We start from the raw sequence: 24,971 nt of genomic DNA, 5'->3' as shown, positions 1-24,971 counted from the left end.
ACCTTCCCCTGAATTTTATCAATTCTTGTTTGTGGAACCCAAGAGGGATAGCATTAAAAAGATAGGTTTATTTAGGAAGGATAACCATTTTTATCAAATTAACTCGTCCACAAATTGTCAACTGGAGATTTTTCCACCTACTCTATAGGCATTCAATCTCTTTGGTAACCCTCAACAAATTGAGATGCAGAATTTTATCTATATCGCTTGCTACTGTGATACCCACATATCTAAATTTGGAGCTTACTTACATCCATGATGTTCCAACATATAAAGTCAGTTTTGGCAGTGGTTACTAAATAACCAGAAGGAGAACGAAATTCCACCAGTAGTTGTTCCACTATCGGAATCGAGGTCAGAGGGTCAGCCGTATAGATAAATACGTCATCGGCGTAAAGCGCAACTTTACAGCTAATACGGGGGAGAACGAAATGGAACAACAAAGGCATCCAATCTCAGCTGTTAGGCGAGAGGCTCTATATAAATGTCAAAAAGAAGAGGAAATAAAGGGCAACCCTGCCGTGTCCCTCTTAGTATATTAAAACTGGGGGATAATGCACCATTAAAGAAGATCCTGGCCGATGCTTCCTCATAGAACACCTTAAGTGTATTAATAAATTTAGGGCCGAATCCCATTGAGCTAAAAACCTCCCTGAGGAAGACCCTGCATACTCGGTCAAATGCCTTAGTGGCATCTAACACTACTACGGCCTACAGGCCAGATCGTTCTATGGCAAGATCTATCGCACCAATTAGCTGTTGGGTCTGTTCCTGTACATATCTCTTGGGAATAAAATCCTTCTGATCTAAGTGAATGAGCTGAGGGGCGAGCTTAGCCAACTTCTCTGCTAAAATACTCATAAAAATCTTATAGCCCACATTAAGCAGAGAGATTGACCAATAGGAATCCGCCCTAGTGGGATCCTTAGAGGGTTTCAAAACAAGGGACTATGGAGGCCACTTTCCAGGATTTAGGGACCGGACCACCATGCCTATAGACAGAGTTAAACAGAGCTTCCAAGAATGACATCAACTCCTCAATTAGAAGGCTATACACTTCATTTGGTATAACATCGGTACCTATGGCTTGGTGTGCAATGATTATTTTCATTGTCTGCTGTAGGTTAGCTGTTTGGTTTGTCTCCAAACACAATGTTTTGGTGGAGAAAAAAACTGAGTCTGACCGCAGCAAGCCAGGCAGTCCAGAATATCAGCCACTGTCATCGTATACCGGCTGTGCAGATCAAGTAAAATCTCAAATCGGGCAACAAGGTGGCCAGGACTAGGAGAGCATTATTAATATAGGTGGAAAAACACAGTATCAATCAGAAATGTTAACAAAATGAACTAACTTTTTCTCCCCCCCAAAAAGATAATACTACAGACTAATTTCAACGCTCATATTTTAGACAAGCAAAATCAAAAGTAAGTTATTATTTTTTTACCTCCAGATGATACTACAGGCAAATTTCAAAGCTTGCATTTTGGGGGGAGGGGGGAAATAAACATCAGATTACACATCTGGGATTACTGCTCAAACTCTTAAAATAAAAATACTAAAAGATAACACTGAAGTACATACCGGTTTGACACAAATCAAAACGAACAGGCTTGTCTTTTTGAGAGATCATTCTCACAGACCGAGAAGGAACACGGCCACTCCCACTGTGGAAAAAGAACAATGCTAAACTTAGAATTTTAGAGCACAACCCCAAACAATAATTTTAAATTTAAAAACAAACAAGCAAGGCTAAAGCTCTCAACGAAGTCAGATACAAAATTATTCTTCCAGTAAGGTGTGCAATTGAAACCCTCCACATGTGTATTCAAATGTCGAAATCCAATAAATCCAATTTGTCAAGATGTGTACAGATGATTGCTTACTGGACTGATCTTAAATAAAATTGGTTCAAAGTTCCGCCAATAAAGACCCGTTTGGATTGCCATCCTACAGATGGCTTGTTGTGGAGCAGTTACACTGCTGCAGTATGACCCAACAAATAAATTCCCTCACTGGCAGAGTGGAATAAATACATTCTAAATTACAGAAAAGCTAATTTGCACAAAAGCCCTGTAAATTCACAAAAATTAGTACTTCACTATGTACCCGGCAATAACCTCTGTTCAACCACCTTTTACAAGATTCCTGAACATCTTTTAAAAGGAATGAACTTAACAGGTTTGCACTGGGAATAAATGCTTCTAACATTTGTCTGATGAGAGACCCAGACAATCTCCAATTCAGAAAACTCTTTAAAAATCAACTATTCAGAAATACAATTAAATAAAAGGATACTGTACAGATGCCCCCTCCCACATTTTTTGCCCACATTGAACTGCTAGATGCTGGTTTTTTTACCCTGATAATGTACTGGGACCTGCTAACAAGCCTCCAGTGCAAGTGTTCTTTCCCCAAAAGGTAACTGTGAATTGGTACACCACTTATCACACCTTGTAAATCCCTAGTATATGGCACCAGTGGTACTCAGGGCAAAGGTAATACAAGAAGTCACCCGAGCTGCAGCACTTTATTGTGCCACCCTGTGTGACCCCAGTAAAAGTACGACTGCATGACTGCCAATGCAGCCCTGCATGAGCAGCCTGTCTGCACAAAAAGACCACTGCCTTAATGTAAGTAAGTCACTCTTAAGGTTGTCCTCGTAACCCCAGGAGGTACAGTGCATTATATTAAAGGTGTGGATTTATATGTTCATACATATATATCCATACAGTAACCCAGTAAAGCAAGGTTTTACTTGAGCTACCAGCGGTCCATACAGTGAAATGGGCTGGTTACCAAGCAAACTCTTGATAGCCAGCTTGTTAGACCTGGCACCTTGGCGTGAGTCTCCCTTCCACTTTTTGCTGATGTGCCTCCGATGTTTTGCTGGTTTTCCGATACTCAGGGCACTGCGCCACGGCTGATCCGTGCCGCAGTGCAAGTGCTCCCTACTGTAAATTGTACATGCGATTGGTATCCATGATTGGTTCTTTGGATTTACTGTTAGTCCCTAGTAAAGTGCACTAGAGAGTGCTGGGGCTTGTAGATGCCAATACTGCTGGTGGGCCTGCCGCGCTGGTTGCGCCACCCACCGAAGCAGCCGTAAAGATGTGTCTGGGAACTGCGACCGCAGAACCCGCGTGCGGTCTCGTACTGTCACGCTAGCTGGGCAAGTGTCCCCACTTGCCAGCACCGACCCTTCCCTTGACTACATATTAGTCACCCCTATGGTAGGCCTGCGGGCAGGGTGCGTTGTAGGTGTAAGGTAGGACAAGCCCTGATGTGCGGGGCATGTCCTAGTAGTGACTTACAACCAAGACCGTATTTCACTATTGAAGGCTACCTGCTCCATTAGGCCAGACTGAGCTGCTGGAATTATTACACCCTATAATCCCCGCAGGCTCAAGGAGCATGGTAGCGAGTCATGTTTAGTATGCCTGAACTCAGGATGATAAAATATTTCTTGTAGTCAAGTTTATTTTAGTATCTTGGGTTTGCAAATGCTACTTTTAGAAAGTTAGCATTTGCTTGCTTAGCCATTTCAGCCCGCCTCTGCTGGTATGTGTATCTGACTGTCTGGGATGTGTGAGTGATAGGGCTGGAGGGATGGCAGGTGGTGAATGCGCAGATTACACCTTAGTGGGAGGTAGGAGTGCCTCTTGACTCGAACTGTAGCTGTGCTCGACCACCACAATGCTGGCTCCACCCTCCTGGGGAGCGGCGGATGACTCTGCCGACGCCTGGCCCAGGAAGGGCGCAGCCCCCATCAACAAGGTACTCTGGCCACCCCTGTCCGGACAATGCTGGCTCCACCTCCTGTGGGGCGTCTGATGCGCCTGCCCCTCACACTGAAAGCAGAAGCCGGAGTACACCCACTGGGGTACTCAAAGACAGAGTGGCTATGCAAAGGCCCCCCTGGCCTGCGAGAACAAAAGAATTGGCCTATAAAAGAAGGAGCCCTGCTCCTTGAAAATTAGATCCGGTTTGGGCCACAGAAGGACTCTGCCCTACGAGAAGGACCGTGAGAGACAAGGAAGGGTGCTGACTCTTGCCTGTGTCTGGTGCCTTGCTGCTGAAGGAGAGGAAGAAGAAAAGACTACGAAAAGACTTTTGCTTTACTTTGTGCCAAACTCTGCTAAAGAGATCTCCAAGGGCTTGCAACTGAACTTGCCCCCTGACCAGCGTCCCAGGACCAGTGGACGCTACCCCCTTGGAAGAAAGCGACTGCGGGTGCTGACCATCGCCGCAGCACCGACGGAGGAATCTCCTCCAAGGCAACGACATCCACCTGACCACCGTGACCGGGGCCCAAAGCACAAGCGAGAGCAAAGTAAGGACCAGCCGCCGCTGGCCCGAACACCGTGACCGCACCTGCACCGGGAGCCCGAGAGCAAAGCGAAGGAGGACCCGTCCGGTCCGAGCTCTCGAGGTGACTGCATAACAAGCAGCCACTCACCTGCAAAGACGGACAGTTGCCCTGGGGGAATCCGCAAGGTCGGTAGCCTGCCCGACAGCCCAGCTGTGAGCCCACAGCTGCACCGGCACTTGGCTGGGTACGTCCTGCACTTGGGGACCATACTGCCACTTGCCACCGCCGCATAGCCGCCGCCTCCAGGGTCGGAGCGAACGACAAGGAGAGGACCCTGCCGCCACAGAACACCGCTGCCCCGGATGACCAGTGACCTGCTCGGCTGAAGAGCCGCAACGATCAGCGACCCCGGGAAGGCAACGCGACGTAGGACAGATCCCCCGGAAGCCGCCGGCTCCACAAGAACTTTGGTTAACACCGGCCTACGGGCCTCAAGAGAACTGCATAAGAACTGTGGTAACCTGAACTGAGTAAACTTGCAACCGTTATCATAAAGTACGTTGACTGTATTCACAAGCCTGCTTAAAATCTATATAAAGATATATATTTTTACAGAATACAGTCTGGTCTCATTGTGTGGTGGGTTGGTTGTAAAGGTGTACTATTGCCAGTGTTTAACCCTATGTGCCCCAAAGATTAGCCTACGACTGCTTAAGCCACACTACCTAGAGGGTAAGCAGAGGTTGTCTGGAAGGTAACCCTCAGCCCTGACGAGGAAGAGAGAGTCCCTGCTTGTCGCTAGTGTTGCACTGCGCCAACTAGAGCCTCCCCCTTCCTACATTGGACGCAGCGGTGAGGATTTCGAATTTACACTTGCGATATCTATACCTGAGCTTCTGACCACTACACAAGGATTACGGTCCAGTTACTTAGCCACAGACTTTGCTTTTCGAATTTTGCCGAAAGAAGATTCCGAGTGCAGGAACCATGCCGGGCACAAAGAGCCTGGATGGAGCGGAGTCCACGACCTCCGAGGTGTTGGAGGTGGAGTGGGATCCCACCAAAGTGGATAAATATTCCAGGGACGAACTGAAGTTCTTTTGCAAGAAACTCAAGGGCCCGCACGCTGGCTGCAAAAACAAGACCCAGCTCTCCAAGGCCCTAAAAGCCTGGATAGAGTCCCGGAAAACCCCGGAGGAGCAAGATGTCCTCGCCGAGCAGAATGCGACGGAGGAGCAGAATGCACTTGGGGATCTGATCGACCTCGAGAGGCAAGACAGCGAGCACAGCTTTGGTAAAGGCCTGTCGCCAGAGGAGCTGGCGGACAGGAAGGAAACGAGGAATCACGAAAGAAAGTTGGCAGAATTGAAAATCCAGCTGGAGCTTGAAACGAAAAGAATGGCGCTGGAAGAGCGAAAGCACCAGATGGATTACGAAGTAAAAATGAGGGAGATAAGTCTCAAGGAGAGAGACTTGGATCGTCCTCCCTCTGGTGGCAGCGCATCGCCAGTGCAGGTAGAGTCAAGAGTGCACATCCCGAAGGACGTAGTCAAGGAGTTCTTTAAGGGGGATGACATAGGACAGTGGTTTAGGGCATACGAGGTACCCATGTCCTCCCACCGGGTCCCTGACAAGGATTGGGGAGCGGGGTTGTGGGGAAGGTTCCTTAGCGAAGGGAGAGATACCTTGCTAGATTTGCCCGTAGAAAATCAGAGATCCTATGCCCACATGAAAGAAGCTTTACTGAACAGGTACGGGCTTACCCCTGAAATGTATAGACAGAAGTTTAGGGGATGTACTAAGCGGCCTGGGAATACGTATGTGGAGTATGTGACTTACTTTTGCAGAGCACTGGATGGTTGGGTGAAAGGTAACAAAGTTAATGATTTTCAAGGTCTCTTTGATTTAATTGCATGGGAGCACTTGTCTGATCACTGTTTTCCTGAGTTACGCCAACACCTGATCGATAGCAAGCTGTCCAACCCGAGGAAGCTTGCTGAGGAGGCGGACCGCTGGCTCAGCACCAGGGTCCACAAGGGTCCCGTGGGAGACTCCGCCAAGAGTGGGCAGGGTCCCCAGCAGAAGAGTGGGGGGGACAAAGGGGGAAAACAGAAAGGGTTCCAAAAAGGCCCACAAAGTAGTTCCCAAGGGAGCCCGCAGCAGGGTTCTCAGCCTCCCCCACCTCCGAAGCAGAATGGGGCCCCGACAGGTAAACCTGTTCCAAAGGGGCCCTTCAATTGTTTCAAATGTGGCGAGCCTGGGCACATATCTAGTGACCCCAAGTGTCGCCTGTTTGGAAAACCCGCACCCACTGGTGCTCCGCCCCGACAAGTGACTAGCGTTCACCTGGGAGAAGAAATGATGGTCCCGGGGGGTGGAGATCCCGTTCACATGACCCTAGTCTCGCTAGGAGACAGTGAGATGATCCCTACGAACTACCTGCCCTCTAACACTAAGAAATATGGGCAGGTGGTGATCATCAATGGTAAGGAAGCTGAGGCTCTTAGAGACACAGGAGCCAGTGTGACTGCAGTGAGGCAGCACCTGGTGTCTCAAGAGCAGGTTGTACCCCATGCCTACTGTAGGGTTATCAACGCTGATAATTCAGAGAGTCAGTGTCCGATGGCTCAAGTTCCCTTCGAGTGGGGGGGGGTCTCTGGTACTCTGCAGGTCTGGGTAAGAAAAACCATGCCTGTTTGCTAGGGAATGACTTGGAGCACTCCCCTTGGGAAAAGGTGGAGAAGACGACTCACCTGCGGATGGTGGGTGTGCCTGACTGGGCGTGCGTGACCCCCCGGTCAATGGCAGCCAGTAGGGGTGATCGAGAGGTCCTGGGGCCTGAAGGAGAGGCCCAGGAACCGGCCTTAGGGAGAAGGCGCAGGGGGCGCGGGAAACCGGCTCCTGAAGTTCCCACGGTCCAGGAGGAAGCAGACCTTGAGGGGGATGCCCTGGAGCCTACAGGGGAACAGATCGCCGAACTGGGGGACCTGCCTGAGCTGACCCATTGGCAGCAAGAAGGAGGACCCTCCAGGGAGGAATTCTGCAAGGAGCAGAAAGAATGCCCTTCTCTCGTGGGGATGCGGCAGCAGGCTGCAGACCAGGCCAATGGTGTTCAGGCCAAAACACATTACGTGTACTGGGAGAACGACCTCCTGTATTCGGAGCCTAAGGCTGCTGAACCTGGGTCAGCCCGTGTGCTGGTGGTACCCCAGAAGTTCAGAGCCTTCCTACTGGGTCTGGCTCATGATGTGCCTTTAGCAGGACATTTGGGGATGGACAAGACCTATGACAGGCTTGTCACCCACTTTTACTGGCCCCAAATGCATAAGAGTTCAGATGCGTATTGCAGAACCTGTCCGACTTGCCAGGCAAGTGGGAAGACGGGAGGGAAGAACAAGGCTTCCCTCCAACCCTTCCCTGTGGTCGGTACGCCATTCCAGCGAGTGGGTATTGACATCGTTGGGCCTCTGGACCCCAAGACAGCCATGGGCAACAGGTTCATCCTGGTCTTGATGGACCATGCCACCCGGTACCCTGAAGCCATCCCTCTGAGGACAGTGACGGCTCACGTGGTGGGGCGTGCACTGATGGGAATTTTCTCTCGAGTAGGATTCCCTCTAGAGGTGGTGAGCGACAGGGGGACCAATTTCATATCGAAGTATATGAAGTCCCTTTGGCAGGAGTGTGGCGTAACGTATAAGTTCACCACACCCTACCATCCCCAAGGTAACGGGTTGGTTGAAAGATTCAACCGAACCCTAAAAGGCATGATCATGGGCCTGGAAGGTCCGATGAGGCGTAAGTGGGACGTCCTCTTACCATGCCTGCTCTTTGCCTATCGCGAGGTGCCACAGAAGTCCCTAGGGTTCAGCCCCTTTGAACTGCTGTACGGTCACCCCGTGAGAGGACCACTGAGTTTGGTAAAGGAAGGCTGGGAGCAATCTCCCAGGAAACCTCCCCAGAATGTATATAGCTACATGCTGGCCTTCAGAAACCAGACCAGACGCTTCAGACAACTTGCCGAGGCAAATCTGGAAGCGAGCCAGGAGGAAATGAAGCGGTGGTACGATCAGAATGCCACTCTGGTCGAGCTTCAGCCTGGACAAGAGGTGTATGTCCTGGCCCCAGTGGAGCCCTGTGCCCTTCAAGATAAGTGGACAGGTCCATTTGAGGTTGTGGAGCGCAAGAGCCCCGTGACATACTTGGTGGACATGAAGACGCCCAGGAACCCTTTGCGGGTCCTACATGTCAACCGCCTCAAGCCCCACTTGCGAAGGTCCGAAGTGGGCATGTTGTTGGCAACCGATGACGGAATGGAGGAGGAGTCGGAACCTCTTCCTGACCTCTTGGTGGCCTGTGAGAAAGATGGGTCAGTGGATGGAGTTAACCTCTCACCCACCCTGACCGCCGAGCAACAGGAGGACTGCCGCCAGTTGCTGGGGCAGTTTCCCGACCTGTTTTCCCTGGTTCCGAGTGTCACAGATTGGTGCGTCCATGATGTGGACACTGGAGACAGCTTACCTGTGAAGCACAAGGCTTACAGGGTGACTGACAGGGTCCGGGCCTGCATCAAGGAGGAGGTCTCCAAGATGCTTGCCCTCGGGGTGGTTGAGTCTTCCAGCAGTCCTTGGTCCAGCCCCGTGGTCTTGGTTCCGAAGGCTGCTGCGCCGGGAGCCACACCCGAACTCCGGTTCTGTGTGGACTACAGAGGACTCAATTCAGTCATGAAGACTGACGCGCACCCCATCCCCAGAGCTGACGAGCTCATTGATCGGCTAGGGGCTGCCCGGTTCCTCAGCACGTTTGATTTAACGTCTGGGTACTGGCAGATCGCCTTGACCGATGGGGCAAAGGAGAGGTCGGCATTCTCTACACCAGATGGGCATTTCCAGTTCCGGGTTATGCCATTTGGAATGAAGAATGCCCCTGCCACCTTTCAGAGATTGGTCAACCAGGTGTTGGCTGGACTGGACGAGTTCAGTGCCGCCTACCTGGATGACATCGCGGTGTTCAGCGGCACCTGGCCCGAACACCTGCGACACCTCTGGGAAGTGTTGATGGCCCTGCGCAGAGCAGGCCTCACAATCAAGGCAAGCAAGTGCCAGATTGGGCAGGGTTCAGTGGTGTACTTGGGACACCAAGTTGGGAGTGGCAAGGTAGCACCCTTGCAGCCCAAGATCGAAACCATCCTGGCTTGGGAACCCCCCAAGACCCAGACTGCAGTGAGAGCCTTCCCGGGGCTCACTGGGTATTACAGGAGGTTTGTCAAGGGCTATGGCACGATCGTGACCCCCTTGACAGAGCTGACTTCGAAGAAGCAGCCCAGGAATGTGATTTGGACTGACAACTGTCAGAAGGCTTTTGACACCCTGAAGACTGCCATGTGCACGGCGCCCGTGCTCCTGGCTCCTGATTTCTCCAAGGAATTCATAGTGCAAACAGACGCTTCAGAGCATGGTGTAGGGGCTGTTCTTTCACAGATGACTGAGGAGGGCTTTGACCAACCCGTAGCCTTCATAAGTAGGAGGTTACTTCCACGGGAAAGTAGGTGGAGTGCAATAGAGCGTGAAGCATTTGCTGTGGTCTGGGCGCTGAAGAAGCTAAGACCCTACTTGTTTGGGTCTCACTTCCGAGTTCAGACGGACCACAGGCCCCTCAGATGGTTGATGCAAATGAGGGGTGAGAACCCGAAACTGTTGAGGTGGTCCATTTCTCTACAGAGTATGGACTTTACGGTGGAACACCGCCCTGGCACCGATCACGCCAACGCTGACGGTCTGTCCAGATTTTTCCGCCTTAGTGATGTGGAACTCCCTGGGGAAGGGTAGTTCCCCCCACATTTCAGCTGGAGGGGACACATGTTAGACCTGGCACCTTGGCGTGAGTCTCCCTTCCACTTTTTGCTGATGTGCCTCCGATGTTTTGCTGGTTTTCCGATACTCAGGGCACTGCGCCACGGCTGATCCGTGCCGCAGTGCAAGTGCTCCCTACTGTAAATTGTACATGCGATTGGTATCCATGATTGGTTCTTTGGATTTACTGTTAGTCCCTAGTAAAGTGCACTAGAGAGTGCTGGGGCTTGTAGATGCCAATACTGCTGGTGGGCCTGCCGCGCTGGTTGCGCCACCCACCGAAGCAGCCGTAAAGATGTGTCTGGGAACTGCGACCGCAGAACCCGCGTGCGGTCTCGTACTGTCACGCTAGCTGGGCAAGTGTCCCCACTTGCCAGCACCGACCCTTCCCTTGACTACATATTAGTCACCCCTATGGTAGGCCTGCGGGCAGGGTGCGTTGTAGGTGTAAGGTAGGACAAGCCCTGATGTGCGGGGCATGTCCTAGTAGTGACTTACAACCAAGACCGTATTTCACTATTGAAGGCTACCTGCTCCATTAGGCCAGACTGAGCTGCTGGAATTATTACACCCTATAATCCCCGCAGGCTCAAGGAGCATGGTAGCGAGTCATGTTTAGTATGCCTGAACTCAGGATGATAAAATATTTCTTGTAGTCAAGTTTATTTTAGTATCTTGGGTTTGCAAATGCTACTTTTAGAAAGTTAGCATTTGCTTGCTTAGCCATTTCAGCCCGCCTCTGCTGGTATGTGTATCTGACTGTCTGGGATGTGTGAGTGACAGGGCTGGAGGGATGGCAGGTGGTGAATGCGCAGATTACACCTTAGTGGGAGGTAGGAGTGCCTCTTGACTCGAACTGTAGCTGTGCTCGACCACCACAATGCTGGCTCCACCCTCCTGGGGAGCGGCGGATGACTCTGCCGACGCCTGGCCCAGGAAGGGCGCAGCCCCCATCAACAAGGTACTCTGGCCACCCCTGTCCGGACAATGCTGGCTCCACCTCCTGTGGGGCGTCTGATGCGCCTGCCCCTCACACTGAAAGCAGAAGCCGGAGTACACCCACTGGGGTACTCAAAGACTGAGAGTGGCTATGCAAAGGCCCCCCTGGCCTGCGAGAACAAAAGAATTGGCCTATAAAAGAAGGAGCCCTGCTCCTTGAAAATTAGATCCGGTTTGGGCCACAGAAGGACTCTGCCCTACGAGAAGGACCGTGAGAGACAAGGAAGGGTGCTGACTCTTGCCTGTGTCTGGTGCCTTGCTGCTGAAGGAGAGGAAGAAGAAAAGACTACGAAAAGACTTTTGCTTTACTTTGTGCCAAACTCTGCTAAAGAGATCTCCAAGGGCTTGCAACTGAACTTGCCCCCTGACCAGCGTCCCAGGACCAGTGGACGCTACCCCCTTGGAAGAAAGCGACTGCGGGTGCTGACCATCGCCGCAGCACCGACGGAGGAATCTCCTCCAAGGCAACGACATCCACCTGACCACCGTGACCGGGGCCCAAAGCACAAGCGAGAGCAAAGTAAGGACCAGCCGCCGCTGGCCCGAACATCGTGACCGCACCTGCACCGGGAGCCCGAGAGCAAAGCGAAGGAGGACCCGTCCGGTCCGAGCTCTCGAGGTGACTGCATAACGAGCAGCCACTCACCTGCAAAGACGGACAGTTGCCCTGGGGGAATCCGCAAGGTCGGTAGCCTGCCCGACAGCCCAGCTGTGAGCCCACAGCTGCACCGGCACTTGGCTGGGTACGTCCTGCACTTGGGGACCGTACTGCCACTTGCCACCGCCGCATAGCCGCCGCCTCCAGGGTCGGAGCGAACGACAAGGAGAGGACCCTGCCGCCACAGAACACCGCTGCCCCGGATGACCAGTGACCTGCTCGGCTGAAGAGCCGCAACGATCAGCGACCCCGGGAAGGCAACGCGACGTGGGACAGATCCCCCGGAAGCCGCCGGCTCCACAAGAACTTTGGTTAACACCGGCCTACGGGCCTCAAGAGAACTGCATAAGAACTGTGGTAACCTGAACTGAGTAAACTTGCAACCGTTATCATAAAGTACGTTGACTGTATTCACAAGCCTGCTTAAAATCTATATAAAGATATATATTTTTACAGAATACAGTCTGGTCTCGTTGTGTGGTGGGTTGGTTGTAAAGGTGTACTATTGCAAGTGTTTAACCCTATGTGCCCCAAAGATTAGCCTACGACTGCTTAAGCCACACTACCTAGAGGGTAAGCAGAGGTTGTCTGGAAGGTAACCCTCAGCCCTGACGAGGAAGAGAGAGTCCCTGCTTGTCGCTAGTGTTGCACTGCGCCAACTAGAGCCTCCCCCTTCCTACACAGCTCATTTATGGTACCCCCAAATTGTGTCATGTTTGGCTCAAACTCTGTGCTTTTTACCCCAATATGATTCTTGTGTCAAGGGTGAGCTGCCATGCACGGGGGTGCCCCTGAGTGGGTGCCCCCCTCGGATACAGTGACCCAGTGGCTTGGGGGGCACCCGAACCATTTGGCACCAAGACAGGAGTCTGCCCTCATATTGGTCATTCTAGGAAGTTCACAGGATGAGAGATAAAGGATCTGGGCAGGGAGGTGGTCACTCCTCCTCCTTCCCAGGACAGTAATCAAGGCGGCGAGCCTCAAAGCCTTTAACTGCCCTTGATGTACGAGTTACTTGCCTTCGGTAACGATGTATCTGGCAGAGACGATTCTAGCCGCAGATTCCTTAACGTAGAATTATCCCCAGGCATGAGACTGCATCCGGAAAACTTTTCTGCCACAGCATCCCTGCGCGCCGGGGGGGGAGGGGGACGGCAACATGTGACTCTGCCCTGACATTGTCCGGTACGTGACGTCAGCGAGGATCCATAAGTCCCACCCCGGCACGCCTACGTCCGTTTTCTTCAGGGAATTTTCCGCGCCACGAAGCAGAGACATCACAACCAAAACTGTGAGAATAATGGAACAGTGTGCGAAAACCCAACTATACAGAAGGGAAATAAACGAAAGGTGAGGAACAGCATATCCAGAATAGTTCCAGGCACTAAGGCACCAAGTCTTGGAACGAAAGAATAGAGCGCAGCTACTAGAAGCAAGCCTGCAACCAACAGAACATCCTCCCTCGAAACAGAAAGCATGTGAAAAAAAGAGCACAGCAGATGAAGAAATCCGCAACCACCGCTCGGAGCCAAGAAAGGGTTCAAGGCCAGAATGGAAGCACAACGACAATTCCTCCCCCTACAACACCAGCAGGGGGCAGCTCCTAAAAAGGACCGGGTCGAGACCCAGCAAGGGGACCTCAACCCAAAGGACTGCAAGAGTCAGGAGTGCAAGTAACACAAAGAAACAGGGCACAATGAACCGTACATTGGAGATCAAATGCATGGGTGCAGAAGTACCAGGCATCCGCCCACCAATCCCCAGAAAGAAAGGAATGGAGCAACGACAAGAACAAAGCGAGCATCCCCCAGGGAGTGAGTATGAAAAAAGCACTCACAGAGGACCGCCACCCAGAAGCAGGCGAGTGAAGAAGACTGAGAAGGGTCCTCGCAGAAACGGGGAGGAAGGGCGGGTGGTGAAGAAATCTGCGGCTAGAATCGTCTCTACCAGATACATTGTTACAGAAGGTAAGTTTCTCATACATCTGATAGAGACTACTAGCTGCACATTCCTTAATGAAGAATAGATAATCTAGCCATACCCCAAAGGGGAGGAGGGTTCTGCGAGAAGCCCACCCCAGCTCAGACGAGCCCAAGACCCCCCAACAGGGGACCCGCGACGGGGACAGGGAAATAGCCCCGTCCACCGCAGCAGGGATAAGCTCTCAACATTGTGGAGGAACACCTGCCCCACAGGGGATGTGTTAGAATTACAAAGAGGCAACCCAGCCTTCACCAAAAGGAGAAAGCAATACGATGGGGAGGGAGAGGGGAAACCAGAACACCCCAAGCTCAATCAACGCACCAGGGACCTCCACCGGAAGCCCCAAGGCACAGGCAGCGTCGCGGAAGAAGAGCCACCTACAGACCCCAAGGAAAAGAGGCCGAATACGGAGAGCCCTCCACAGAGAAACAAACCCAGTGAAGAGGGCCGCTGAGCCCATCACAGCTTGAAGCCAAAGACAAGACTGAACGACGCCTCAGCAGTAAGAAGGCAGAAGAATAAGAATGGAAGCTCACAATGGCCCCGCAGGACAGAAAGCAAGAGCTCCAGGGCCCACGCCAAGGTCACCGGCCAAAGAGCAGAAGAGCAGGCGGGGACAGCCAGCTGCTGACAACGCCACGAAACGAAACGCCCGGACCACATCGGGCCAGAATAAGGGCAAGCTAGTAAACCGTCCCGGACGAACCCTAAAGGGGACCGCCCCGGACAGAATCGATCCACTAAGTAGTGAGAGCAGCAAGAAGATGAGAGGAGTAACAAGTAGGTACGGACCAGGCTGGCAACACAGGAAACTATGCCCTCACAAACACCAGACAGAGGCCCAGACAAAATGGCAAGGAAAGGGTACAACACTGCGGCACAACGCCGTAGATGGCCAAGCCACTCCCCAGTAAGGACCAAAGACCGCACAATCGTAATACAGCAATACCAGGGAGGGCGATGAACTCGCCAGGGGGAGTCAACACCCTCCCTGCATAAGACAGAGCTATACAATAGCAACATATACCCCACATAGGGTAGGACACGTCCCAAGAAAGCATGGGAACCACTCTTAGGAAAAAAACAATCCTGCATCATAATCATAGACCTGCGGCAGAAACCACAGAAGGCTTAGTAGCCAGCTGGAAAACACATACGTACCAAAAAAGGGGCTGAACCAGCAGCCAACTGAAGAGCGGGGCCAACCAAAGACCCCGAGGGCACAGTATCCCTCACAGAAAGTGTTAACAGCCCTCCAAAAACCAAATATCAGGAGCAAGTGGGATAACATTTCCCACCAAGCCCCGGAGGATCGGTAAACCTAGCTACGGAGGAGGAGGAGGAGGAGGACAGAGCCCAGCAAGAAGAAGCTTAATGGCGGAGTCTGCATGTGTATGAAAAAACAGGACCCTTCAAAAGGGAGGTCGACCAGACGCTCTGACATTTTCAGAGAAAATAGCATCGCATAGCCAAGCATGGCGAGGAAGAGCCACAGAAGTGGCCATAGCACGGCCATCGGCAGCATCCAAAGCTGCACAAAGAATAAAAGCGGCAAAATCTCTGCCATCCAACACATGGCCCGCAGATCAGCACGGGCCCCCTCATGAGAGACATGAGAAAGACGTGACTCCACAGAATCCCACAGGCCACAAGTAGCTCTGGTCAGCACACACAAAGTGTTAAGCGCCCTCAAGGTAGCAACGGAATAAGAGGAGACATTACCCCCATGAATCTAACCACTGGGCCCCCCGAGACGTAGGAAACAACACCACAGGTAAACACGGAAAAGCATTGCGTAGTAGAGCGTTTTTCAGTAGAAGGGTGGAAAGAAAGACTGACCGGGTCGTGTGGAGCAGGACGATGACGGTGCAGTAGTGCCTGAGGCACCAGATCGCCTGTGGCAGGGCGCCCCCAAGCCCCCATAAGAGAATTATGGAGTGACGCTTCAAAAGGAAGGGACAACTACCGTTCACCAGAGCCCCGGTGGAGAATCTCCAAGAGGTTGTCTGTGGGAAATGGAGTGACAGGTTCACCCATCCTCAGGATACCAGCAGCCATGAAGATTGCCCGAACAAAGGCAACACTGGCCTCAGTAGGGCGCCGCGGAGGTGAAAGTCATTCCTCCGTGGGCGACAGTTGCATCCCCAAGTCCAGGGGGAAACTGACAAACCCGGCAAATAGGAGGATCTACTGAGAAATAGGGAACCTGAGAGGCCCCAGGGGAGGGTGGAGAAGCCAGCCGCGAGCCATGGAAAGAAAGGTTCAAGGTTTTAGGCCGTGGGGGCGGCGAAGAGCCTCCTTTGGAAGATGCCGGTAAAAGGCAACTACACGGCGCCCTGTCTCCGGAGAGGAACATACCAGCAGGTGAAGGGACCTCAGGATAAGAAGGGATCTCAGGAGACTAATCCAGGGCCCAGCGTTGGCCGCGCCTGATCAGTGTCGACTGGTGCCGGAGTGGGCCCACGTGCGCCGAGCCGACTCCTGCCAAGCCGACTCCTGCCACCACGTGCTCTCCAGGAGAATGGGGTGCGGCCGACGCCGAACCAGCGAAGGCGCGGCGCCGGCTCGACCTCGGACGGGGCTGCCGCCTGCGCCCAGGACCGAGAGGGATTTGGAAAGGCACTCCAGGCCCCAGCCTCCACCCTCAACACCACCGGAGCCGGGGAGGAAGGCTCTCGGCGCGGGTTCGACTACAGTTGAGGCAGCCGCCTGCTCAGAGAATCGAGAGGGACTCGGGGACAAGCACAGAGTCCCGGCGATTGCCTGCGACCCCACAGGGAGCCCCGTAGGGATTTGTGGCGAGGCAGGGACACTAGGCGCAGACGAGGGAAGCCCCTAAGAACTACACCGCGACGACGCCACCCTCCTACGGCCGGACGCCGAAACCTTTGGCGCCTGGGCCGGAGCCGCCGGCGATGCAGCAGTAGTCCCTGCGCAAGGCAAGGGGTCCGCAGACGTCACAGGAGGTGGAGGAAGGGCCCAAAGTAGTAGCCTGCAGCGCCACCGCATACGCTATCATTTGGGCCCTAGTCGCCTCTGCGCCGGAACACAGCGGGTAGGGAGGCGACAGGCGGGGGCACCTGTCCTGGGGGGAGCCGGCGCCCACCGCGGAAGGAGGACAAGGCCTCCGAGACATACTGAAAGACCTACCAGCCGGTGAGCCATGCCCAAAGGGCCGCGGCGAAAGGAGATTCCGCAGACAAAACCGGCGGTTCTTTGCCTCCGAGGTAGGAGACGGACGCTGGAAAACACGGACCTGGATAAGCGTGCCAACAGCAACTTCATCCTGCGCTCCTGTCGTGATTTAGGCTTTAGCTGTTGGCACGCATAGCAACTCTCTGAGTCGTGGTGCTCACCCAGGCACCACAAGCAAATCGGGTGAGGGTCCGTCGCCGATATGGGACGTGCACAGGAGGTACACGTCTTGAAGCCCGAAGGCATTCGCACACTGTTCCACTAAACGCCAAAGCGCAAGAGAATGGAAGGCCTGAAAACAGGCCAGGACAGTAATCTAGATCCATGTTGCATGCGGAAAGAGAATAAACTGACTGAGGCGCGCCGGGGTGGGACTTGTGTATCGTCACTGACGTCACCGGCACGGACAATGTCAGGGCGGAGTCACGTGGTGCCGCCCCCCTGGCGCGCAGGGTTGCTGTGGCAGAAAAGTTTTCCGGATCCAGTCTCACGCCTGGGGATAATTCTACATTAAGGAATCTGTGGCTAGTAGTCTCTATCAAATAGGTAATCCCTTGTACCCCACTTGAGGACAAAGCCCTTCCTGCACTGTCCAAGCGGACAGGTGGGAAAATTGGGTAGTCAGGAGGTATACACTCCCCCTAAAAGGTTAGTCACACCTTTAGGGTGAGCTAGGTCTGTACAGCCAAGGAAAGGTTCTGCCATATTGAGAGACCCTGAAATTGAGTATTCTGGGTGTGAGAAGTTGGCCCGATATGCAGCGTTTGCTATTCTAGCGACCACTATGTATCGTTCCAAACGACCCTTATGGTGATTGGTTGTAAGTCAACCTTAGACCAGCTATCCTAGTAGCGTGGATACGAGCAGTCTTCGGGCTAAACTCTAGAGGGCGTGTTAAGCCAGCTGTAATACCATCACATACCCCTTGAACACCAAGTGAAAGGACACCACACAAGTGTTATGAAAATAAACAGTATATTTATTAAGAATCACAACAGCCCTGTACTCTTTATGAGGACAGGGTACTAAGCACAGAACAAAAGCTCTTAGAAAATACTTCAAGTGCACAATTAAAACAAGTGCCCGAGGGCACGGAAAGTTTAGTGGTCTCGGGCGGACCCGATAGTAAGGAGGCTATGCAGGCACCGAAGTGCCGAAGTTACCTAGCCACGAGGGCTGCGGCTGCACAAGTCTTACAGGCGTCGGGGGTCTTCGCTGATGAGCCAGGAGCCGGAAGAAAAGGAGTTGCTGGCCGGCGACCAGTGATGAATAGTTCGCAGAGATCCAAGCCTGGATCAGTCGTTGATACCTGAAAGCAGAGGGGACCAAGTTCGTACTACTAGCCAGTAGTCAGAGGGTACCAGGAAGGCACCGGATGGCCGTCACCTCGACTAGGTGAGTGGGCGACGCTAGGCTCTGCAGTCTCACGGACCAGGAGGCGTTGTCGGCGACCAGGATGGAGGTGCGAGCTGTCCCACGAAGTTTGATGCTGTCGGCGTCGCTGGGCCCAGGATTGGGGCAACAAGCCTTGGCAGATTTCAGGGCCACGTGGTGGGCCTAAAATGGCGTCTTGAGCGGACCCGGAGGGTCCGGGGTGCTCCTCTCAAAAAAGGGAGCAAGGGCCGATCTGGAGCAACCAGACCAGCAGCGTTGGTTGTCGGATGTCGTCAAAGAAGGGCACAAGCCAGCGGCTAGTGACCAGACAACGTGCTGAGCAGCGAGCAGAAGGGCCCCACGCAGATCGTGGAGATGCTGGGAGACTGCACTTCGGTGCTGGGGCTGCTCAGGGTCGGGGCTTCTCGGACCCCAGAGCACTCACCAGAGAATTGCTTCGATGGTCGTGCTGTTTAAGAAAGCGTGCAGGTTTTAATGATGGCCGGTCCCTCGAGGTCTCGTCGCACCCACAGATCTCAGCTGAGCTGACGACGTGGGTAGAGGTCAGAGGTGCCAGGGAAGCCGGTTCTCGTCGAGCTGGGCCGTCGGATCCTTGAGGAAGGACTTGCAGCAAACCGCAGAGTTCTTAGATGGTGCCTGCGGATGCAGGGTGACTACTCCTTAGCCACAAGGGAGAAATCTTGAGAAGAGTCTCGAAGTCCTTTCGTAGAAAGTATTCTTGATTCAAAGATGATCTAATTTGGAAGGGTCCCCGCTCCGGCCTTTATCCTAAGGAAAGGGGCGGGTACATGACTAGGTCCTGCCCTAAGGGTGGGACCAGGAAGGGGGGTAGTTACACCCCTCTCCCCCTGCTGGACTGTCCCCAGGTCAGGGGCTGCGCGCCCCTGGAACTGGTTCTAGCCGGCAGATGCGTAGTGAGCACCGGGGTGCCACTCCGCAGTCACCTTCTTGCAAAGCCCTACCTACCCAGAATACACAAACCCTGTCTGGGACGGTGCGAACACCGCCCTTGACAGGAAACCCTTTGTCCAAGCTCTCCTCTCTGGAAGGTCTCCCAGCAGCAGGAGGTCAGACTCGTGTCTGTGGTGGCAGCGTCCATTTTGTGGAGCTGAGGCTTCAGTTAACTTTAACCGGGGTTCACAGTTACGTACATGTCGTGTCCCTCTAGAAGGGCGGAATGCTAACCTCGTCGCCAGGAATGGTGAGAGGGCAGCACCCCGATTCGTATGACACCTTACTCGACATGTCTTGATAACGCCATACCGAAGTTACCGATATGATACGCGTTACCATGGAACAGCCATTGGGTCTTGGTTCCGCAAGCTGCAACCGGGCTCGGCTCGTGCCAGAGCCCAATTCACACGGTTCCATGCACTCTGCCTTCAGGATTGTCAAGGCCTGCCATAGGAGTGACTGATAGGAACTCGGGTGTCCATTTTAAGGTTAGGTATAGGGATACTACACCTACAGCAACGGGCGAGTACGCCACGTGGCCCCAGCTGTCGTGCAGCCAGTTGTGTCAGATTTAGATGGCCATCCAGGGGTGGCATAATACATGCTTCAGCCCCTGGTAGGCCCTGGGTACACCGATGCCCTGAGTTACAGGGTCTGACAGGGTGGCCCAGTTCCAATTGGAAATGTACCTAAGGTACATGGAATCCATTTTAGAGAGAGAGCAGCAGGCCTGGGGTCCTGATTGGCAGGGCCCCAGGTCAACTAAGTCGGAAAACCAGCAAAACACCAGGCAAAAAAAGTCGGGGGTAACCCTAGTCAGGTATCTACCTTCCTACACAACCCCCCCCCCCCAAACGAAAGGAGATAAGGCTATCCTTGACCAGGTAAGCCTATATTGCCTGAGTTGCCATATGAGGTGGTACATGCACTGGCATGGTTACCCCCTGTATCATGGTCCACTAAGCAACCCCTCACCCTAAGGGTATCTGAGGGTCTCCACCATAGGGAATCACTACCTGTGGCGTGCTTTGGCAAAGTAAGAGGCTGGTGTGGGAATGGAGTACTGAAGTGAGACTCCACTACTGTTGGGCTCAACTTCCTCCAATCACTATCCACCATATGTGCCTTTCTTTCCCGTACTGAGTTGCTATGAGCTCTCAGGGTCAACCTCTGGCTACCTAAAGCTGGAGGCTGAGTCCCTCTGTTTGGCTTACTGGGGGGACAGGTCAGGTTTGGGGTTTTTAGGCCCCAGGTTTGGCTGTGCCCAACAGTGTCCAGCTGTGGGAGTTCCCTAACTAAGTTTAAGGGGGATCCCTCAGGAGTGTGTTTTATTTTCACTTGGCTAGGGCTACTAGCTTCAGTGATCCTAATCTGCTGATTGGGAAATTCTTTTGGACAGGGGGCCCTTTGGGGTCCACCACTGGCCTCCCTGACCTCTACAGCCCTGGGCTGACTGAGGCAGGGTAGAGAGGGGCAGGTTACCTGCTCCAGACTGGGTCCCACCTGGGAAGGTTCCACTGTCATCAGGGGCTCTGCCAGGCTAGGCCTGACTACCTCTGGGGCAGTTCCTTCACCAGGGGTAGAGTCAGTTCCCTGAGGAGGCTGGCTCTCACCTAGTGTCTGGGAGGGGGAAGACTTTTCTTCCTCCTCAATGCTCTCTGTTTGAGTGGAGTGATCCATTGTTTCAGGCTTCACAACACTATTATCGGTCTGAGTTTGAGCTGTGGCCATCACAACTCCACCAACCTTTTCAGGAAGGGACTCAGTTTGGGTTTGGGCTGTGACCATCACAGCCTTGCCAACCTGTTCAGGAAAGGCATCTTTCGGGGATAGGGCTGCGACTGGCACAGCCCTCCTGACCTGTTCAGGGAGGACATCTTGGACTGGGGCTGTGGCTATCACTGCCCCACTACCCTTACCATGGAGGTTTACCATTTTAAAATGGGTTTCTTGCTCTACCTCAGCCCAGGCTGAGGTCTCCAAATCATTCCCCAGTAGGCAATCTACAGGCAAGTTTGGTGACACTGCCACTCTCTTGTGACCAGTGACACCTCCCCAGCTGAGATTTACCACTGCTATGGGATGATCTCTCTGCACTCCATCAATGTTCACTACCTGGTATGTGGCACCAGGCATAAGTTGCCTCGAGGGGACTAGGCTCTCAGCCACCATGGTGATGCTAGCCCCTGTGTCTCGGTAGGCCTCAACTTTTGAACCATTGATGAGGGGCTCCTGTCTGTACCTGCCCAAAGGGTTGAGACAGGTGGTGAAGTTGGCAAACCCCATGCCAGTCTCACAGACAAGAGTATCTAAGTCAGGGGACCTGGTTAGGCCAGAGTCCCCAGGCACTCCCAAAGAAAATGCACCCAGATTCTTGGGGGCACTCCCACCACCTGGGGGATTACTACTAGTAGTAACAGGAGGCTGGGAAGCTTTATTTGGGGGTATGTTCTCCTTATTGTTGTTGGCCTTGGGACAACTGCTGTCAGTTTTGTAATGGCCCACCTGCTTGCAGATGTGACAATAAGGTTTCTTTTGGATTTTGGGAGAAGTTGGGGACCCACCCTTTTCAGAGGAATTTTGGGGCCCTGTGGTTTGATCAGAAGATTTATTCCCACCCTTCTCTTGAGGCTTGGTCGATTCCTTCTTTTGGTCACCACCCTGGTTCTTCGGCCTGACCCTGGTTCTGACCCATTTGTCCGCCCTCTTACCCAATTCTTGTGGAGAGGTCAGATCAGAGTCTACCAGGTGCTGGTGTAATAACTGGTTCTGACAATTACTTAAGATTTGCTCCCTCATAATTAGATTGTACAATCCTTTAAAATCAGTAACCTTACTACCCAGTAGCCAGCCTTCAAAAGCCTTAGTGGCACAATCGACAAAGTCAGACCAGTCCTGAGACTGAGTTTTCTGGGTATCCCTGAACAGCAACCTGTACTGCTCAGTGGTTAAGCCGAACCCATCAATCAGTGTGTTCTTCAGGACCTGGTAATTGTTAGCATCCTCGACTCTAGTAGTGAGGAGCTTATCTCTACCTTTACCTTCAAAGGAGAGCCACAAGATAGCTGCCCACTGACTCTGGGGGATGCACTGTACAGTGCAGGCCCGCTCCAAAGCAGCAATCCATTTGTGGATGTCGTCCCCTTGCTTAAAGGGGGGCACTATCTTATTCAGGTGCATAGTGTCTAAACTCCTGGGTTCCCGTGGGGGAATGCTGCCACCAGTGGGAATTGTCCCACTCAACTCTTGCTCTCGAGCAAAGGCGAGTCTCTCTTTGGCTAGGGCAAGTTCTTCCCTCTCGATCCGCAGATTGACTTCCCTCTCCTTTGCTTCGTACATTCTCCTCTGAGGTGATGTCATCCCTCTTCGAGCAGAACCTCGAGAGCCATTGGTTCGAGCTGATCTGTTAGAGCCTCTCGACAGAGACCTAACTCGTCCGTTCCCAATGTTAAGCTGGCCCGAGAGAGGGCCCAGGGGTCCACTAGTATCAATCTCGTGCCGGCTTAAGTTGTCCTGAGTTAGCTGACTAACTATGACTGGACCTTTGTCTGCCTCGTCCCCAGATGTCTCTGGTTCCTCGTCCTCCTCTTCGCCCTCGGCGGAGAGATGGATAAGGTCAGGGTCACCTCGGGTTCCCTCGAGGGGAGGCATCTCCATTTCCGGATGAGAAGGGTCGGTGTTACCCGCCCTCCTAGCATCATAAGTCTCCAAGAGACCAATCAGAAACGGAATGGTAGGGTTTGCACCCTGTTTTAACTTCCGAGATGTACAGATCTGTCGCATCTCGTGGAAGCTAAGTGCAGCATATCTGGAGGTGACCTGTGGAAGGTCAACTGACACAAGGGGAGACTCAGAGTTTCCTCCTTTGTCCGACATGCTGCTTCTAGTGTGGTGTAAGTGATGCACCTACCTACACTATGGGTTTACCTACTGATCCCTTGCTAAGAGTTGTAGCCAAGGTGTGCTAAGCCTTGAGGAGCTACAACAGCTGGTTCAGTAGAACTCAGAGTATTCTAAGCTAAGTTATATGTACCTGGAGTACTTATGTGATCTTTCACAAGATATTCTTAGGATACGCGTGGTAAAACAACAGCAAGCTCAAATCCCAACCGCTGCTCACCAATATGAGAAGTTGGCCCGACCCTTATGGTGATTGGTTGTAAGTCAACCTTAGACCTGCTATCCTAGTAGCGTGGATACAAGCAGTCTTCGGGCTAAACTCTAGAGGGCGTGTTAAGCCAGCTGTAATACCATCACATACCCCTTGAACACCAAGTGAAAGGACACCACACAAGTGTTATGAAAATAAACAGTATATTTATTAAGAATCACAACAGCCCTGTACTCTTTATGAGGACAGGGTACTAAGCACAGAACAAAAGCTCTTAGAAAATACTTCAAGTGCACAATTAAAACAAGTGCCCGAGGGCACGGAAAGTTTAGTGGTCTCGGGCGGACCCGATACGGCAAGTCGGAAGCGAGGGACTCGGGACCCTAGAGTAAGGAGGCTATGCAGGCACCGAAGTGACCTAGCCACGAGGGCTGCGGCTGCACAAGTCTTACAGGCGTCGGGGGTCTTCGCTGATGAGCCAGGAGCCGGAAGAAAAGGAGTTGCTGGCCGGCGACCAGTGATGAATAGTTCGCAGAGATCCAAGCCTGGATCAGTCGTTGATACCTGAAAGCAGAGGGGACCAAGTTCGTACTACTAGCCAGTAGTCAGAGGGTACCAGGAAGGCACCGGATGGCCGTCACCTCGACTAGGTGAGTGGGCGACGCTAGGCTCTGCAGTCTCACGGACCAGGAGGCGTTGTCGGCGACCAGGATGGAGGTGCGAGCTGTCCCACGAAGTTTGATGCTGTCGGCGTCGCTGGGCCCAGAATTGGGGCAACAAGCCTTGGCAGATTTCAGGGCCACGTGGTGGGCCTAAAATGGCGTCTTGAGCGGACCCGGAGGGTCCGGGGTGCTCCTCTCGAAAAAGGGAGCAAGGGCCGATCTGGAGCAACCAGACCAGCAGCGTTGGTTGTCGGATGTCGTCAAAGAAGGGCACAAGCCAGCGGCTAGTGACCAGACAACGTGCTGAGCAGCGAGCAGAAGGGCCCCACGCAGATCGTGGAGATGCTGGGAGACTGCACTTCGGTGCTGGGGCTGCTCAGGGTCGGGGCTTCTCGGACCCCAGAGCACTCACCAGAGAATTGCTTCGATGGTCGTGCTGTTTAAGAAAGCGTGCAGGTTTTAATGATGGCCGGTCCCTCGAGGTCTCGTCGCACCCACAGATCTCAGCTGAGCTGACGACGTGGGTAGAGGTCAGAGGTGCCAGGGAAGCCGGTTCTCGTCGAGCTGGGCCGTCGGATCCTTGAGGAAGGACTTGCAGCAAACCGCAGAGTTCTTAGATGGTGCCTGCGGCTGCAGGGTGACTACTCCTTAGCCACAAGGGAGAAATCTTGAGAAGAGTCTCGAAGTCCTTTCGTAGAAAGTATTCTTGATTCAAAGATGATCTAATTTGGAAGGGTCCCCGCTCCGGCCTTTATCCTAAGGAAAGGGGCGGGTACATGACTAGGTCCTGCCCTAAGGGTGGGACCAGGAAGGGGGGTAGTTACACCCCTCTCCCCCTGCTGGACTGTCCCC

The 24,971-nt window shown here is 53.1% G+C and overlaps 1 protein-coding gene across 2 annotated transcripts in view; it reads right to left on the bottom strand.

The window, feature by feature from the left end:
* Positions 1-24,971, bottom strand: part of CENPC (centromere protein C) — a 1,111,772-nt gene that overhangs the window by 324,282 nt on the left and 762,519 nt on the right. For both annotated transcript variants that reach the window (XM_086961919.1, XM_086961921.1), the window contains one exon: positions 1,583-1,665. In XM_086961919.1, coding sequence (XP_086818045.1) covers positions 1,583-1,665 — 83 coding nt within the window. The remainder of the gene's footprint in view (positions 1-1,582; positions 1,666-24,971) is intronic.

The sequence above is a fragment of the Lissotriton vulgaris genome, chromosome 3_1 (assembly GCF_964263255.1).
Source record: "Lissotriton vulgaris chromosome 3_1, aLisVul1.2, whole genome shotgun sequence".
Lineage (NCBI taxonomy): Eukaryota > Metazoa > Chordata > Amphibia > Caudata > Salamandridae > Lissotriton > Lissotriton vulgaris.
The sequence above is the reverse complement of the archived record's forward strand: the minus strand, read 5'-3'. Positions and strand labels throughout refer to the sequence as shown.